Source organism: Sarcophilus harrisii, chromosome 4 (assembly GCF_902635505.1).
Source record: "Sarcophilus harrisii chromosome 4, mSarHar1.11, whole genome shotgun sequence".
Taxonomy (NCBI): Eukaryota; Metazoa; Chordata; class Mammalia; order Dasyuromorphia; family Dasyuridae; genus Sarcophilus; species Sarcophilus harrisii.
This window is the reverse complement of record NC_045429.1, coordinates 149,522,876-149,539,974: the sequence shown is the minus strand read 5'-3', so window position 1 is coordinate 149,539,974 and position 17,099 is coordinate 149,522,876. Positions and strand designations below refer to the sequence as shown.

The following is a 17,099-nucleotide window of genomic DNA, read 5'->3' as shown; positions in this document are numbered from 1 at the left end:
ATTCAAGAAGTAGATATTTTCAAATTCTTTGGCCCCCAAACCTTCCCTTTTCATATCTTTGTGAAACTAAAGATAACTAGCACTAAAAATGTGAACTTTCCTTGCTCAATCTCATCTTCCTTGACTATCCTATCCTTTTTCCTAATTCCAAATTATATCTGCAGTTTAGAATTTAGTACATTATTTTGTCTTTTTATATAGTTAGAATTTAGCGTATTATTTTGTGTAACCTTTTCATGTATACATTTTGAAGTCAGAATCAAAAGCTTTCACTTTTACATTCCTTCTAGGTACCATATGCAGAACAGCAAAAGTTTGCTGTGAATGATTTGTAAACAAATTCCCTTCAGATAAAGTGGAGACGTGGGACTTGTGATCACTCTGCTGCTTATGCTCATTTGTGTCACCTTATTTATTTGTATACTGTAAACAGAAAGCCAATCACAAGAAAGGCAGATGGCCAGAGGAAAAGCCTCAAAAAAAAGAACAGGAACAGTTCAGCAATAGGTGTTCTGCAGTAGCCATGATCTTCATATTATTTATTGTCTGGACAAAAATGGAGGCAGAACTCACCCCCAACACTGATTTAATGATTTAATATCACCCTTCCAACTCAGAAGATAAAACAGAGAGGAGAGGCAAAACCTTGTAATGACACAAGACAGCCGCCTTAAAGAGGTAGATCTCGTAGGTGACAGCCACGGGATTTAATCATAAAGCCTGGGTTCAAATAATGGCTCCGTGTGCATAAGGATTTACTCGTACAGTGTTCTCACCTGCAAATGTGAGAGTGAGACTGGATGGGCTCTAATACGTGTTACACTGATATAGAATTATTTGCTGCTTAGGGACGGGATGGGAGGAAGGGAGGGAGAAAAATCGGAAACAAGTTTTTGCAAAGGTGAATGTTGAAAACTATTTTTACATGTATTTTGAAAATTAAACAAGAATTCATTATTTATTAAAATATTAAAAATTAAAATTTATTATTTTTTTAAAAATCCTTTTCGGGGTTTAAACCCTATTACCTTTAGCTTTGGGGAAGTGCAAAGCCCTATGTGTGTCACGTTCTCCACGGTCTCCCTCGTTCCCAACCAAACACACACTCTCTGACACTCTGGATCGCTCAAAAGATTTTTAACTTTATGGGGACGAGGTAAAAAGCAAACACCAAAATCCGAACTCCAATTTCTGAATTAATCTCCCTCTCCACGCCCGGGCAATGTGCTGAGCCACGTAACTACGGTCCCCGGGCTCTTTTCGGCACAAAGTGCAGCTCGGCCCAGGCAGCGAGCGGCGGCGGACTTTGCGCGGGAGTCGGAGACGGGCGCAGGCCCCGAGAAGCGAGAAGTCCGCGAGGGCGGAAAGCCCGCGTCCCGGGCGTGGCGGAGGACGCTCGGAGGGGGCGGGGCGGGATGCGCGGGGGCTAGTTCTCCTCGGGCTTGTCCGCCGGCGGCCCGCACGGCTGCAGCATCTTCTCCATCAGGTTGAAGCGCACGCGCGCTTTGCTCTCGTTCTCGGCGATGGCGAAGTAGTTGAGGAGGTCGAAGTGGCCCATGTAGGAGCAGTACGAGTCGCGGTGCTGGTTCACCAGCCATTCCCACTTGGTGGTGTCGGCGTGGCCCGTGCCGATGTACTTGGACTGCAGGTGCTCCAGCTGGCTGTGGATGGTGTACCGGTCCGTCATGGCGGCGAGGAGGCGCCTGCGGCGCTCGCTAACTCAGGCGGCGGCGGCGGCGGCGGCGATCACACCTGCGGCGTTTCTCCGACAGAAACAAGTCCCACAAACGCCAGCGAGAGCAAGAGAGAACCTCGTGAGTCGCACACGTTAGATGTCACAGACCTCAAAGCTTTCCTAATTGGACTTTCTGAAACAGGATGCGGAAATAGCGAGTTATCCGTCCCGACGGGAACTCTGGGACATTCCAGTCCTCTTGCAAACTATAAATCCCATGATCCTTAATAGTGGGCGTGTGGCAAGCTCTAGCTCACGTCCTTCCGTATTGCCTTTCTGAGAGGGCGTAGCATGCTGGGACTTGTAGTCTGCGTAAGATCCGGGCTTTAAAAGCAGAGAGCCAATTCGATTTTATCTTAGCGACGTCATTTTGGTCTTGGAGAAGGAAGGACAGCAAACCAACCAACCTGGGCGGGAAGATGTTTCCTGGGAGCAGGTTGAGAGAACTTTGCATTTCTAGGCCTAGGGAGGGCTGTGGCTCAGTTAGCGAGTTCAGGCCGGAGTGCCTCTACTTGTATTAACTGCAAGGAGGAATCCCGAGCCGTAGAATCCGATCCGTAGATGTGGTCCAGTCCAGGAATTCTTATTCACGCGTCCGTGAACTTTATTCTGATAAACTTTTAAAATAGGGCTTTTCCTTCGTCATTTTATAGATTTTATAAATTTAAAATTTTATAAATTTAAAAATATCATTCTGAGAAAAGGTCAAGTCCCTGACCCAGAAAAAGATAAGACCCCTCGATCTAGCCCAGACCCTCCTTTGCACACCGCCTCCCGCATTGAGTTGCTGATCCGGTAGAGACGCCTTTTTAATTTATTTTATTTTATTTACTTTTGCCTTATTTTATATCCCAAACTATACTTCTTAGCACAGTAATAGGCAGACCATAAACATTTAAAATGCCCTTTGACTTGGAAAAAGAAAATTTTCTTAGCAAGTCCTCAAGGAATCATTCACGCCCGTCTTTGTTCTTGTTCTGGCCTCTCGGAGCGAAGTAGACTAAATCTAATTCGGTTCCTGGTAATGGCATTTCTGACGCCTAGTACTTAAGTGCTGCTTAAATCTAATCCGAGCTGCGTTTCTTTCCTTCCTTCTGCCAGTCCGCAGTGAATTTAAGGCTTTCACCACTCTCATTTCTTTCTTCCGGATCAAAGAATCATATTAGTACTGAAAGGGATCTCAGTTTCCCATTCCATTATTTTACAAATCGCGAAGCTGAAGCCCGGAGAAATGTTATCAGTTTACAAAGGTAATGATTCAAGATCCAAACTCGGGTCCTGTCATTCCAAGTTCAGCTCTACTGCCTGACAGTGGGACCCACACTCTCCAACTTCTAGATGCTGAAGTCCACTCTTACAAGGCTTTCCTGCTTGCTCTAACAGACACTGAAGGTTTTGACTGATGGGGACAGAGAATAGCGATAATCTCACTTTATTTCTGTACAGTCTCTTAATCCAGTGGAAGATTGCAGAAGTGTTCTTCCACTGGCATATCGCACTGCTGATTCCTACTGAGCTCTTAGACAACTTTAGTCTCCAGCTTTTTCAGACAAAGTGTTGGCTAGTTATCCCTTCTTCAGCTTATCCTTGTGAAATCAATTTTGGGGGCCAAATGTAAGACTTTACATTTATCTCTATTAAGTATTAATTTAGTCGAGCTTGAAACACTATTTTGTTCTTTTCTAGTCTTGATTCTGTCGTCCAGTGTATTAATGGATATTGCACAACGCTTTTTTTTTTTTTTTTTTTTTGCTAAAGCGATTGGGATTAAGTAACTTGCCCAGGGTCACACAGCTAAGAAATGGGAAGGGTCTGAGGTTGGACTTGAACTCAGATCCTCCTGGCTTCAGGGCTGGTGCTCTATCCACTTCAGCCACCTAGCTGCCCCACAATCAACTTTTAAAGCAAGAACAAACTTGTCTTTTTTCCTTAGTTTCTTCCTCAGGTGATTCTTCTATTGTCCTGGCACAAAAGTCAAACTTCTCTGGATACTCTCCTGAGTGTAAGGAATCACTTGTGAGATGGATGGACTGCTTCCACTTGATATTCTCTTATGTTTAATTAAATGAATGAAAAAACTTACTATATAAGGCACTGTGCTTGATGTTGGGAATGGACATGCAAAAATAAAACAGTGTTTGCCTTCAAAGAGCTTTTGATTTTATATATTTGGTACAGAATCTCTTCATATGAAAATCTTCCTTATATGAGCATTAAGGGTGAAAGTAAAGAAGTGGTCAGGAAGCTACTAAAAATGCAAACTTTGGATAAACCATTAATTAGATAATCTGAGTTTGTACTACCAGCCCTAGGGCCCTTTTAGTCAGACTTTCACATTCAGGAATGAAACATCTTCTCCATGAATCCTAACAGCAAATATCCTTCTGATGCCTTATCTAAGATTCTATCTTCCCTTACTTAATTTAGGGTGGAAAAGGATGAAGGTTATCATAAAATATTTTAAAACTTTCTAAAAATGGCTCATATCCCACCTCATTTAAATCTTATTTCTTTCCTAACTTTATGTGAAACCCCCCCCCCCCAAATAACTATGTACTCAAGTTATGAATTAAGAATATATTCACTGAATGAAAAAAAAAAAATAGAAGCTACAGCATTAAAACTCCTGAGTGGATGAAAGCTATTCCTATAAACTTCACAACCTAGTCTTTACTCCCAAAGCAATCTAAGGAAGCACTTTCAAGAATTTTACCTCCAAAGTCTGTTAGGGAAATTAATTGTTTCATCCCCACTTATTTGTGCTTCCAATGCTAAAGTCATGGTGAATGCAAACTGGACCTCTCTTGATTTTTATCCCTGGGGCTGGCACCATTCATTTTTTCTACTCAATACATGGTCATGAAGCTTCTCTTGCTGGGCTATAGCAGATCTCCAATGTATTCAATATACAGGAAGTTATGGCCTCACTGACAGCTCAAATGTATAGAATGATTTTGGATATATATATATATATATATACACACTTGTGTCTAATGGTAGCCATCTCTAGGGCATAGAGTGGAGGGAAGAAAAAAGGGGAGAAAAAGAAATGTACAGGATAATTTTATTATATATTTAGAAGGAATAGCAAGCCTTACATATTTGCAATTTCATATGCAATCATCTTTTTAAAAATTGTTATGAAAATGCTTCCTTTATTTCATAAATTTAAAATAAAATTAATAAATCCTTTTAAAACAAAGTGAAGGTAGAAATGCTATTTTGCCATTACCAGGTGTTACATCTGGACATCATAGCAGTCTGATTCCTTCTCTGTGTTGGTAATATTTATATTTTAAGATACAACAATACTTCCTGATATTATCTGTTCTTCCCACAGCTGGGGTAAGTACCTTAGTCAAAGACCCAGCATTGACACATATTCTCCAAAGGGAGAATTGTGGGATGAAGTAATAAAACAAGGGGGTTGCTGATTTTGAATATATAGAAAATGTAATGGTATATACTTCCATTCCCCACCCTCTCTCTTCTCTTCTTTTATTTTCATTTATCAAGTATATGGGATTTTCCTCAGCACAAGTAACTCTTTGCTTCTCACTTCCAGGTTGCTTAGGGATATGTGGGGAATAGAGAGATAAAGTGAGGAACTTACAGGAATGTTTAAATCCTTTTTCTGTATTTTATTTTTATTATTTCTGTTGTTTCCCCTATGACCTGTATAATATGTGCAGGCTCATATTTACTTGAGCCTTGGCCAGTTAGAAACATATTTACTTAACCTGAGCTGATGACATTTATTGATATTTAGTCTATTAGCTGGACTACTATCTGCTTGATCAAGCCTGAAGGCCTGTTTTTTTGTTTCCTAGAAATCAGGAGATTTCAGGGAAGCTGAAACCTTCCATTCCAATCTCTCCAAATAGCAACAACCAATTAGATGCCTCTCCCTCCCCTTCTCAATGCTCTCTTACTTGTGATGTAATTTCTTGTACAAAAGCTATGTATCTTTACTACTTCTTTAGCCCTCCTACGGAGAGCTTTCTCTTACCTCACGTTGGGACGGCTCACCCTCTGGAGGTTTTCAATAAACAACTTTTCTGCCTTCTACTGAGTGATCTCTGAGTGGTCATTTTGGATAAGGGTCTTCTACATCCCTCACAGATATAAATGGGCATAAGTTATTTGTTATAAAATTGCAAGGGGGGTATACACTTCTCACTATCTTTTAAGGACTACTGGGTAAGAAACCATACGACCTTTTTTGAAAATATATAGTCCATAAAAAATTTGAAATAAAGTAGATGTCCATTGATTATGGGATAGCTAAAAAAATGTGATGAATTAAATATAATGGAATATTCCTAGACTATAAGAAACAATGAATATGAATTCTTCAGAGAGGTCTGGAAAGACACACAAACTAATGCAGAGTAAAGGAAAAGCAGGAAGAGAATATAAGCAATAACTATAGCAATAGATATATAAATTCTATGACAACAAAACTAAAACTGTAATTTTAAAATTATGCTTCATTTTGAATGAAATGAGAAAATGTACCTTTATCTCTTCCTTGTAGAGGTGGAAGATTATGGATCTAGACATTATACATTTGTCAATGAGAATCAGTTGATGTATTGAATAATTTTGCTAAATTGCCTTTTCCTTTCTTTTTTCAACCTCAAGAAAGAAAAAGCAAACAAATAAACAAAAAAAAAGATGAAAATACTATGCTTCAACCCACATTCAGTCTCCATAGTTCTCTCTAATTGCTGATGGTATTTTCCATCCGAAGTCTATAGGACTTTCCTTGAATCACCACATTGCTGAGAAAAGCCAAGCTCATCACAATTAATCATCACATAATCTTTCTGTTAATGTATGCAGTGTTCTTTTGGTTTTGCTCACTTCCTTCAGCAAAAGTTCATGTAACTCTAGTCATTTTTTTAAGGGAAATGTGTCTTACATTGAGGACTTTTACAGAATGTCTTAAGGAAATAAAAAAATTAGAGTAAGAGGAATGTGGCTACAGGGATTTTGAGCATGGGGGGCAGCTAGGTAACTTGGGGGGACTTGGCTTTGAATTTAAGAGTCAGGAAGATGAGTTCAAAGCTTACCTTTAATGTTACTATGTAGCTTGGGAAAGTTACAATCTCTCAGTATTTCCTCATCTATAAAATGAGGATAATGATAACACTCATTTTACAGGGTTGTTGTGAGAAATCAAATAAATATTTGTAAAGCACTATGTAAACCATAAAGTATTACATAAATGTTAGCTGCTATTAGTACAAAAATATCGTTACTTATTGGGGGTTTTTTCTCCTATTGGGATAGCATTTAAAATCTTCACTTGGATCTAATATATAGTTTTGAAATTCAATTTGTAAATCTTTAAGGGAAGACAACTCAGAAACACCAAGATATCCAATTGTATATTTTAATTAGCAGCTTGGCTTCAACTAAGGCATCACTTCAAAACCCCTATGTCTGGGGATAAAATGTCCAATAATATAGCTTATAATGAACCCAGAAATAAGAGATGGTCTGGGACTACATGAACTTTCTGTTGTTCCAATAAGTTTCTCATAGTGAAGGCACATTTATTTTTCTCTGAAGAATTCAGCTTCAAAGTAGCAGACCTCGTAATGAGAGCTTGCAAAATTACAAACATGTCCAGAAGTTTTAATTGGATTAGCATAGCTTCTGAGTTATTAACCAAAAAGAGCTCATGGGAAATAACTTGAACAATCCTTCATTGCTGAGCTAAAGCCCAGCTAAGCTCCCAGAACAGCCATAATTTTTAATATGAGCAGAGACTCCTAGGGGAAAAGAAAAGATAAAACTGATTTTTTTTTTTACCCACTAACTGGTATTTAATTAAATAGGTTGTTCCATTCAAAGTCTACTTGGAATAAAGCTTGACATTTACAGCTGATCTCATGAGAAAGGAGCAACTGCTTCACAGCTGGGTTCTACTTTTTAATTGGATTCTTGTAGATACAAAATTTCTCTAACTCCTATAGAAACTTAATTTATTATTTAATTTTTATAAAACATAGCAAGAAATTTATTTTAATTTATACCTTTTGTTTTAACATTGACTTCATTTCTAAATATATTTCCTTTCCCTTACCTACCCAGGAAGTTATCACTTGTAACAGAGAGCAAAAAAGCTACCCAGCAAAACTAACCATTAAACACATTAATTGAGTCTCACATTATATTCAATATTACATACCCATAGTAGTCCACCTCTGCAAGAAAAGACTGAGGTTCTCTTTCTCATTTCTTCTCCAAAACCAAGTTTGGTTCTTGTAATTATATAATGTTCAGTTTTAGCTTTTATTGTTATTTCCATTTCCATTATTGTAGTTATAGTGTATGAATAGTGTTATGGTATATAATAAGAGGACAGGAATTTTTAAAAAAATATATTTTGTTTTCCCCAAATTACATGTACAAAATTTTCACCTTTTTTTGTTTTGAATTTAAAATTTTCTCTCTTTCCCTTCCTTCTTTCTTCCCTGAGATGGTATATAGTGTATATCGTTTATAAGGTAGTTATAGTGTAACTATGTAGTTATAATGTGTATTGCAATTATAGTGTTTGAATTTCCTGCTCATGCTTCTTTTTCACTAGTTTATGTCTTTCTGTATATCTCTTTGAATTCTTCATATTCATTGTTTCTTATGATTCAGTAATATTACATTAATTTACAATTTGTTTAACCATTCCTTAGAAGATGGACACTGTTTTGTTTCTGGTTCTTTAATACCACAAAAAAAAAATGCTATTGTTATTGTGGTCCATAAGAGACCTTTCTGTCTTTAGTTTCTTTGGATTATATGTTCAGTGGTTTGTTTTTTCAGTTTTCTCAGTCATAGGTTATAGACATTTTAGCCATGATTCATGGAGGGAATAACTAAATCTTGGAAAAATAGTGAAGAAAGAGAACATGGTTGTTGAAGGGCCTCCTCAAATATTTCAAAATAATATATTTGAATCTGGGCCTGCACAATCCTTAGTCCCTGGGGAAATGCCAGCCTGTCGCCACTATTTCTTCATTCCATATAATATCTATATGAAGTTTATGGGATAAAGCAGCAATACCACAGGTCACTCAATTCTTTCACTTTTTTATAGAAACTGCTTTTCCTTTAATGTATCTCCCTATAATATGATGCCTTATTTCAAGATCTATATTTTGGAAATGATTTGCAGTTTGACGCATTTGGCTTTCTGATAATGTATGGCTCTTTTTTTTTTTTTAATACTACAGTCTTGGGCCTAGGTTTTACTTATTCTATCTATATAGTAATAGCTATAAGGAACCTCTCCCCTGCAGATAGTCAAGTCCTTCTGATTCCAGAGCTAGTGCTCGAGTCAATGGGCTACCTAACTGCCCCAAGAAAATTTTAAAGATATGGAGAAACTCTCTCCTTTTGCAATTCCTCTATACAAGCTACCATAGTTAGAATTTAATTAAAATTTTTTTTTTAACAGTTATACTAGTAAACAGAATACTTGAGTTTTTCTTCCACGGGTATTCCAAACACTAGTTTCATTTGGGGAGAAAACTCATTCTGTAACATCAGAAGAAAAAAAAAAAAAGAGTTGGAAAAATTCTTTATTATTTGGTACTGCAATAGTCCTTTGAACTCATTGATGAGGATACTCCTTTCAATAAGCAGATATTGGCCTATTCATGCCCTCTCATACTCTCACCCAAAGTCATTCTATGTGCCCTCTAAGTCCTCTAAAGGGCATATACATAGTATGCTGGGGGTTGAGGGTGGGCTATCTCCAGTATTCATGCCATTGTGTGACTAGCAGTAAAATAGCATGGGAGACACTAATAAAGGACCACCCAGTAGGCCACTGTCTGTGGACCTCTACACTTAGGGTACAACATTTATATTAGATGACAGAGCCAGAGGTCCTGCTATGAAAAGACATGGTAGATGATAAAGCCTTGTAGTCTAAAATTGGCGAGCCCCATCTTATTCAAGCAGTGTGAGCAGCTGGGATTAGTTTTGAGTGGCCTGGAATAGCAACGGACGGGAGGAATAAATGTGGAAAGCAAAGAGAGAGTACACCTTGGTGATGGCTGATTTGTCCTGACATCTGGCCTTCCAGGATGGGTTCTGGAACCATCCATCTAGAGTTAGGGAAAAGGGTAAGACAAGGTAGGGAGCCAAAAGAGTTAATGGTTCAATGTAAATGTATTTAGATCACATAAATAGAGGAGGTCTCCAGTAATGTCTAGGAATCTGTGCTTGGCCTCATGTTATTATCATTTTTATCAATGACTTGAGTAAAAGCATAAGTAGTGTACTCATCAAATCTGCAGATGGCACAAAACTGGCAGGGATTATAACAGAGAGAGGCTAGAGCACTGGGATGAATCTAAGAAGATAAAACTAATCATTGATAAATATCAAGTCTTGGAGTTAGGTACAAAAATGAACTTCATAAATATAAGATGGGTTGGGCATGGATAGCCAGCAGTGGTTCTTGAAGAAATCTAGTATACTGCAAGCTCAATGACTCAGCAGAGACACGAAGCAGCCAAGAAAAGCTAATGCAAGTTGGAGAGGGTCCAGAGGACGGCAACCAGGATCATGAAGGGCTTTGAGTTTACAACAAATGAGGATTGACTGAAGGAACTCAACAGGAATAGGGGAGAAGAAAATGCCCATTATTGTACTGTTATCCAAATATTATTAGTGCATATGTGTGTTCATACACACATTTGCCAGGATATGTGAATTTATTTGTGCAGGGAATTCCAGTGAATAAACTTTCTCTAATACAGATCAGCAACAGTTCCACAACTTGGAGTCTTAGAGTGGTATTCCAACTACTTTGGTGGTTGTTCTCACCATTTGTCTCACAGGGTTGTTGTGAGGCTGAGAAGCACTTTGTAATCCTTCAGGCACTATATAAATTTCAGCTATCATTATTAGGGAAGTTAAAAGAGTAAATTTTAAAGGAGCATTATTTGCAATTAGCTCTGCTCAATGGAGCTTCCTTTTCTTTTATTACCATCTGAGAAGGATGATCAAGGTTGGAAATGGGTAAGAAATCTCTCTTAGATATCTTGGGCTAAAGTAATTGTAACAAAAATAAATGAGTCAATTATATAGCCAGAGTAAGTATAAACATGAGACAGCCTACATGCTACATTAGTAGACATGTCTAGAGACTGAAGAACTCATGTAGCAAATAAAAATGATCTTAAATCCAAGCAATTTCCACTCCAAGGCCTTCCCCTCTGTCTTCTATGACCAGAAGCCTCTCAAAGCTCTTATCCGAATCAAAAAACAAACAAACCACCAATCCAATTGAGCAATTGAGCAAGCTTGAATAAGATTCTTTTGCAAACTTTTTTGCTTGTCTTGTAATCAAACTTATTTTATGAATGTTTCCTCTAAAAGCAGAGCTATAACTGAATCCATTCAAAAGATATGTTATCATTCCTCTCTAGTTTCTCTACATAAACTCTAATTCAAGTGTTCTTTGGTGATTATGCTCTTTTGTGAGGTTGCTTATTAATCTACTTGTATTCTGAAATTTCAGTTTTTCCATTTTCACCACTACCTCAATCGCTTCTTAAATTAGTTACTGGAAAATGAATGGATGCCCATCAATTGGAGAATGGTTGGCTAAATTGTGGTATATGAATGTTATGGAATATTATTATTCTGTAAGAAACGACCAGCAGGATGAATACAGAGGGGCTTGGAGAGACTCACATGAACTGATGCTGAGGGAAATGAGCAGAACCAGGAGATCATTATATATACCTCAACAACGATACTATATGAGGATGTATTCCGATGGAAGTGGATTTCTTTGACAAAGAGACCTAACTCAGTTTCAATCAATGATGGACAGAAGCAGCTACGCCCAAAGAAAGAACACTGGGAAATGAATGTAAACTGCTTGTATTTTTGTTTTTCTTCCCCGGTTATTTATACCTTCTGAATCCAATTCTCCCTGTGCAGCAAGAGAGAGAACTGTTTGGTTCTGCACACATATATTGTATCTAGGATATACTGTTTGCCATCTAGGGAGAGGGGGAAAATCAGAACAGAAGTGAGTGCAAGGGATAATGTTGTAAAAAATTACTCTGGCATGGGTTCTGTCAATAAAAAGTTATAATAAATAAAAAGAAGTAAAAATAATAATAATAATAGAAAATTAGTAAAAAGAGCAGGCCGACTTAAGGGAACGTAAAACTGCTGTTGAAAAAGCAGCAAAGTGCAGTAAAAAAAAGCACCGAATTTGGAGTCAGATCTTGGTTCAAATGGTGGTTCTATCTTGGGGCTAGTGCCTTCCTCCCTAAACCTGAGATTCCCCATCCATGAAATGTCTGCTGAATTAAAAGAAGACCTTTTCTGAGAGCAGCTCTGGTGAGGTTTAAAGGTCCATTTTCAGGACGTTAAAATAAAGAACATCAAGGCTACAGAAGAAAACCAATTATATTGAAATACGATATCAAAGGTACTTTAAACACAGGTTCATGAACTAACGTCCCATATTATAAAAGATCTAAAGTCTCTCCAAGTGCGAAATCGGCAGTTTCTAGGGGGCTTTTGGTCTGCAGAGGTCTCCTCCCCTCCTTTACCCGTCAGAGCCGTTCTGCCGAGACAACGCACAAGGGGGAGTGGGGGGGGTGACACGAGTCCCGCGTTCCTCCTCCCCTCTTCGGGCCGGTTCGTAGGCACGGCTAAGTCAATGACCCACAGTCCCAGACCCCGGCACAGAGTACGCGGCTGCGGGTGCGGGGCCACGGCGGGTCCCAGTCCAACGGGGCCCAATTCTCACCGCGCGCCCCGTTATCAGAGAGCCGCCCATCGTCAGGCGGGGGAGGGGGGGAGGGGAGGAGACGGGGATGCGCGGGGGCTAGTTCTCCTCGGGCTTGTCCGCCGGCGGCCCGCACGGCTGCAGCATCTTCTCCATCAGGTTGAAGCGCACGCGCGCTTTGCTCTCGTTCTCGGCGATGGCGAAGTAGTTGAGGAGGTCGAAGTGGCCCATGTAGGAGCAGTACGAGTCGCGGTGCTGGTTCACCAGCCATTCCCACTTGGTGGTGTCGGCGTGGCCCGTGCCGATGTACTTGGACTGCAGGTGCTCCAGCTGGCTGTGGATGGTGTACCGGTCCGTCATGGCGGCGAGGAGGCGCGGCTAACTAGTCCTGGCGGCGTCTCCCGGGCAGAACTCAGTCCCTAAACACCGCAGAGAGCGTACCGAGACGCACGATGGGACTTCGGAAGTCGCAAGCCTTACACGTCACAGATAGACAGTCACTCCTTTCTATTGCTTCGGAAACCGGAAGCAGAAGAAACTTCTCGGAGGCTACAGATCCCGTCATACTTAGTGGGAAGCGCATTGCATCACGGGGCCCTTTGCGGCACCAGGGCGGGAGCGCTGCATGGTGGGAATTGTAGTCGGCGTGAAATCCGGGTTTAAGGAAGATCGCGAGATTTGTGTCTTAGGCCGAGGAGGTGAATGTTCCTTCTTTTGGTTCTGTAAGCTTTTGCACTAAAATAAAAATTCGCCAATAGGATGCATAAGACTACTACTTAACCTGGGCCGTTATTTAGTGACGTATGAAGGAGAGAAAGGGAAAGAAAAGAAAAAAGGAAAAAAATGTGTAATCACAGACTAGTAAGAGACCTAGTGGGTGCAGGGTCCATCCCCCATCAAGAAACATTTAAGCACCTACTATGTGCCAAGCATCGCGTAAGGGCTGAACCCACCAGGTCCTCATAAATCATATTCTTAAACACGTCCAGTGAGGAAGAAACCCTTAGGTTCCACTTTGAGGGAGCTAATTTCCAGTGTCTCTGTAACTCTCCTCACTTCTGAGTAAATTGTACACACACGGCGGCTCTTCTAGTCCCCTCCATCGAAATAATCACAGTTCCAAAAGCATGAACTCCAGGCTATTCTCTAACCCACTCTTCTCTCCGGCTTATCAGTGACCTTTCTAAAACAACTGAACACAATCCGCGTATTATAATATTTGTGTAAATAAATGCATCAGAACACAAATAATATTTTTATATAAAAATATATAAACGTGACCGACGTTTTAGACGCGATCTTCCTTAAATATATAAAAAAATATATAAACATTATTTTTTTATTTACAAAACACATGCACGGGTAATTTTTCAACATTAACCCTTGCAAAACCGTCTGTTCCAAATTTTCCCTTTTCCCCCGTCCCCTAAAGGCAGGTAATCCAATACCTGTTAAATATGTTAAAATGTATGTTAAATCAATATATATGCATAGCAATACAATCATCTTGCTGCACAAGAAAAATCGGATCAAGAAAAAAGCTGGGAAAGAAAACAAAATGCAAACAACAGAAAGAGTGAAAATGCTATGTTGTGGTCCACACTCAGGGGAGGGCAGTTATCTTAATTATCGTCTCGCTCCCATCTAATTCACATCTAGCTCCCGTCCTAATTATCATCTAGCTCATATCACATGCACAAGACTAGCAGGAGAAACTTCCTCCCATTACTGCGGTATTTTCTAGACCTGCAGTCTTATTTATTAATCCAGAAGATTTCATTTTATTTGTTTTTAAAGAAATACCATGTAAGAGCTAGAAGAAATCTAACAGATCATCTAAAATAATTCCCCCGTTTTATGGGTGTGGAAGTGAAAGTTTATCTAGATTAGTAGCAATGACAGAAATAGAAATATTCTAATAGTCAGAACACTTTTCATAGGACATGATAGAACTGGAAGTAAGCTTATTGATCATCTGGTCCTATGATCATAAATTTTGAGGGAAAAGAACATGGAAAGATTGTCTAGGTTAGCCCGTTGGTTTTATAGAGAATCATTGTAATATTGAGTTTACGTTGAATATGATGAGTAACATTGAGAGTCCATTTGCATTGAGTCTTAGAGAGTTTAAACAATTTGTTTCAGGTCTCACAGTCAGTAAGCAGTAGAGTATATTTCTGAACCCAGTCCCTTTGACTACAATTCCAGCACTTTTCCCACTATACCACACTACTTGCCAACTCATTTGTTTTGTAGATGAGGAAATAGGCTTAAGTTTGTAAATGTCATTGGCTTTACCCATTTTGGGACCCAAATTTGAAAAAATCAGAAAATAGATACCAGTGGATCAAAAGGATACAATTTATGATACAGTATAGAAAGAAAATAATTTATTTCAAATCATGAAGAATTATCTTTATTAATAATCTTTTATTTTTTAAAATATTTAGCAACTCAAAGCAAGTAGACTTAAAAAAAGAAAAGTAAATCATTTTAAACACTATTTTTATTGCAGCCTTGTCAAATTTTATGCATTTAACAACTGGCTATTGCTAAATGATGGCTAGTGTTTTATGCATTCAAAAATAAAATTTATACATTTATTTCAATGCTGGGTAATGCAAATGGATGAAATTAAAATTTTGTTTTAAATGTTAACAAAAAAGCTTTAGAGAAAATGTTAAAGAATAGATATTATTAAAGGAAACAAGTTTCTTATCAATCTAAAAAGCATCACTTTTCTATTTAATAGATGGGTAGAAAAGAAATCTGTCACTAGGGGATGCTAAAACATTGGAAGCAACTGTCCTCAGTAAACATTTTCTTCTTTTAAAAAAAAATCTTTCTTTTTTTTCCTTTTTTCCCCCAAATAAAAAAAAAATTAAAGTTTTGAGTTCCAAATTCTATTCTTCCATTTCTCTTTCTTCTCTTTTCCTCTCTCTGAGCCAATAAGCAATCAGACATAGGCTGATTGGTTACAATTATGTAAAACATAATTTTGTACAAGAAGATTCTGACAAAAAGGGGGAAAATGAAAATGAAAAATAGTCTGCATTCAATCAAATTTTCTCTCTCTGAAGGCAGACAATGTATGCTTCATCATTAGTCCTTAGGGATTATAATCGATCATTGTGTTGCTGAGAATAGCTAAATCATAATTCTTCATCAAACAATATCACTGTTATTGTATACAGTTTTCGTCTGGTTTTGTTCACTTCACTATGTATCAATTCATATAACTCTAGGTTTTCTGAAATCATCCTGCTTGTTATTTCTTACAGCACAATAATATTCCATGGCAATCATATACCACAACTTGTTTAGCCATTCCCCAATTGATAGGCGTCTCCTCAATTTCCAATTCTTTGCCACCACAAAAAAAAAGTTGCTATAAATAATTTTTTTTAATCAATGGGTCCTTTTTCCTTTCTTTTGGGGGGGGGGGGATATACGCCTGAATAGTGATATTACTAGATCAAAGGGCATGTATAGTTCTATAGCCCTTTGGGTATAGTTCCAAATTACTCTCTGAAATGACTGGATTTAGTTCATAGTTCTACCCAACAGTGTTTTAATGTTCCTATTTTACCATATCCCCTCCAACATCCAACATTTTCTTTCTTTCTTTTTTCTTTTTTCTGGTCATATTAGCTACTCTGAAAGGTATGAGGTAGCACCTGAGAGTTGTTTTAATTTACATTTCTCTGGTTGATAGTAATTTGGAGCACTTTTCCATATGATAATGATGGTTTTAATTTCTTCATCTGAAAATTGCCTGTTTATATCTTTTGACCAGTTACCAACTGGGAAGTGACTTTTATTTTTATAAATTTGACTCAGTTCTCTCTATATTTGAGAAATGAGGCCTTTATCAGAGATACTTGTTGCAAAATTTCTCCCCCCCCCCCCAGTTTTCTGTTTTCCTTATAATTTTGGTGTTGTTTTATTTGTACAAAACTTTAATTTTATATAATCAAATTATATATTTTATATTTTTAATGTTCTCTATATCTTCTTTAGACCTAAAATTTTCTCTTATCCACAAATCTTACAGATAAACTATTCTGTGCTCTCTTAATTTGCTTAAGGTATCACCCTTAATCTGTAAAGCATGTACCCACCCATTTTGACATTATGTTGACATACAGTGTGAGATATTGATCTATACCTAGTTTAAACTATAGTGCTGTCCAGTTTCCCCAAAAGTTTTTGTCAAATACAGATCTTTTGGTTTATCATATACTAAATTACTGTTTTATTTTATGTTGTGAAAGAAGAATCAGAATGAATGGGAAAAAAACACAAGAAAGGGGAAAAAAGTGAAAATAGTATGCTTTGAGATGCATTTAGATTCCATAGTCCTTTCTCTGAATATGAACAGCATTTTCCATTATGAGTCTTTGTACTGCAGAGAAGAACCAAATCCATCAAAGCTGGTCATTGTACAATGTTGCTTTCACTGTGTACAATGTTCTCCTAGGCTCTGCTCACTTGATTCCACATCAGTTCATAAAATCTTTCCAGATTTTTTCAGATTTTTCTGAAATCTGCTTGCTCAGCATTTCTTATAGAACAAGATTATTCCATTACATG

General features: G+C 38.2%; 2 protein-coding genes and 1 long non-coding RNA gene across 3 annotated transcripts; 1 reads left to right on the top strand and 2 right to left on the bottom strand.

Moving 5' to 3' along the window:
* Positions 1-1,339: 1,339 nt before the first annotated feature.
* Positions 1,340-12,922, bottom strand: LOC105750489 (splicing factor 3B subunit 5). Its single transcript, XM_031937672.1, has 2 exons — positions 12,883-12,922; positions 1,340-1,703 (listed from the first exon to the last, which is right to left on the bottom strand). The coding sequence occupies exon 2, from the start codon at positions 1,685-1,687 to the stop codon at positions 1,427-1,429; it is 261 nt and encodes an 86-aa protein (XP_031793532.1). The 5' UTR covers positions 1,688-1,703; positions 12,883-12,922; the 3' UTR covers positions 1,340-1,426.
* LOC116419140 lies at positions 1,960-4,361 on the top strand. Its single transcript, XR_004229409.1, has 2 exons — positions 1,960-2,985; positions 3,669-4,361. It is a non-coding gene; the product is annotated as an uncharacterized LOC116419140 (long non-coding RNA).
* Positions 12,164-12,970, bottom strand: SF3B5 (splicing factor 3b subunit 5). The gene is made up of 2 exons (XM_031937673.1): positions 12,904-12,970; positions 12,164-12,873 (listed from the first exon to the last, which is right to left on the bottom strand). The coding sequence occupies exon 2, from the start codon at positions 12,864-12,866 to the stop codon at positions 12,606-12,608; it is 261 nt and encodes an 86-aa protein (XP_031793533.1). The 5' UTR covers positions 12,867-12,873; positions 12,904-12,970; the 3' UTR covers positions 12,164-12,605.
* Positions 12,971-17,099: the final 4,129 nt, after the last annotated feature.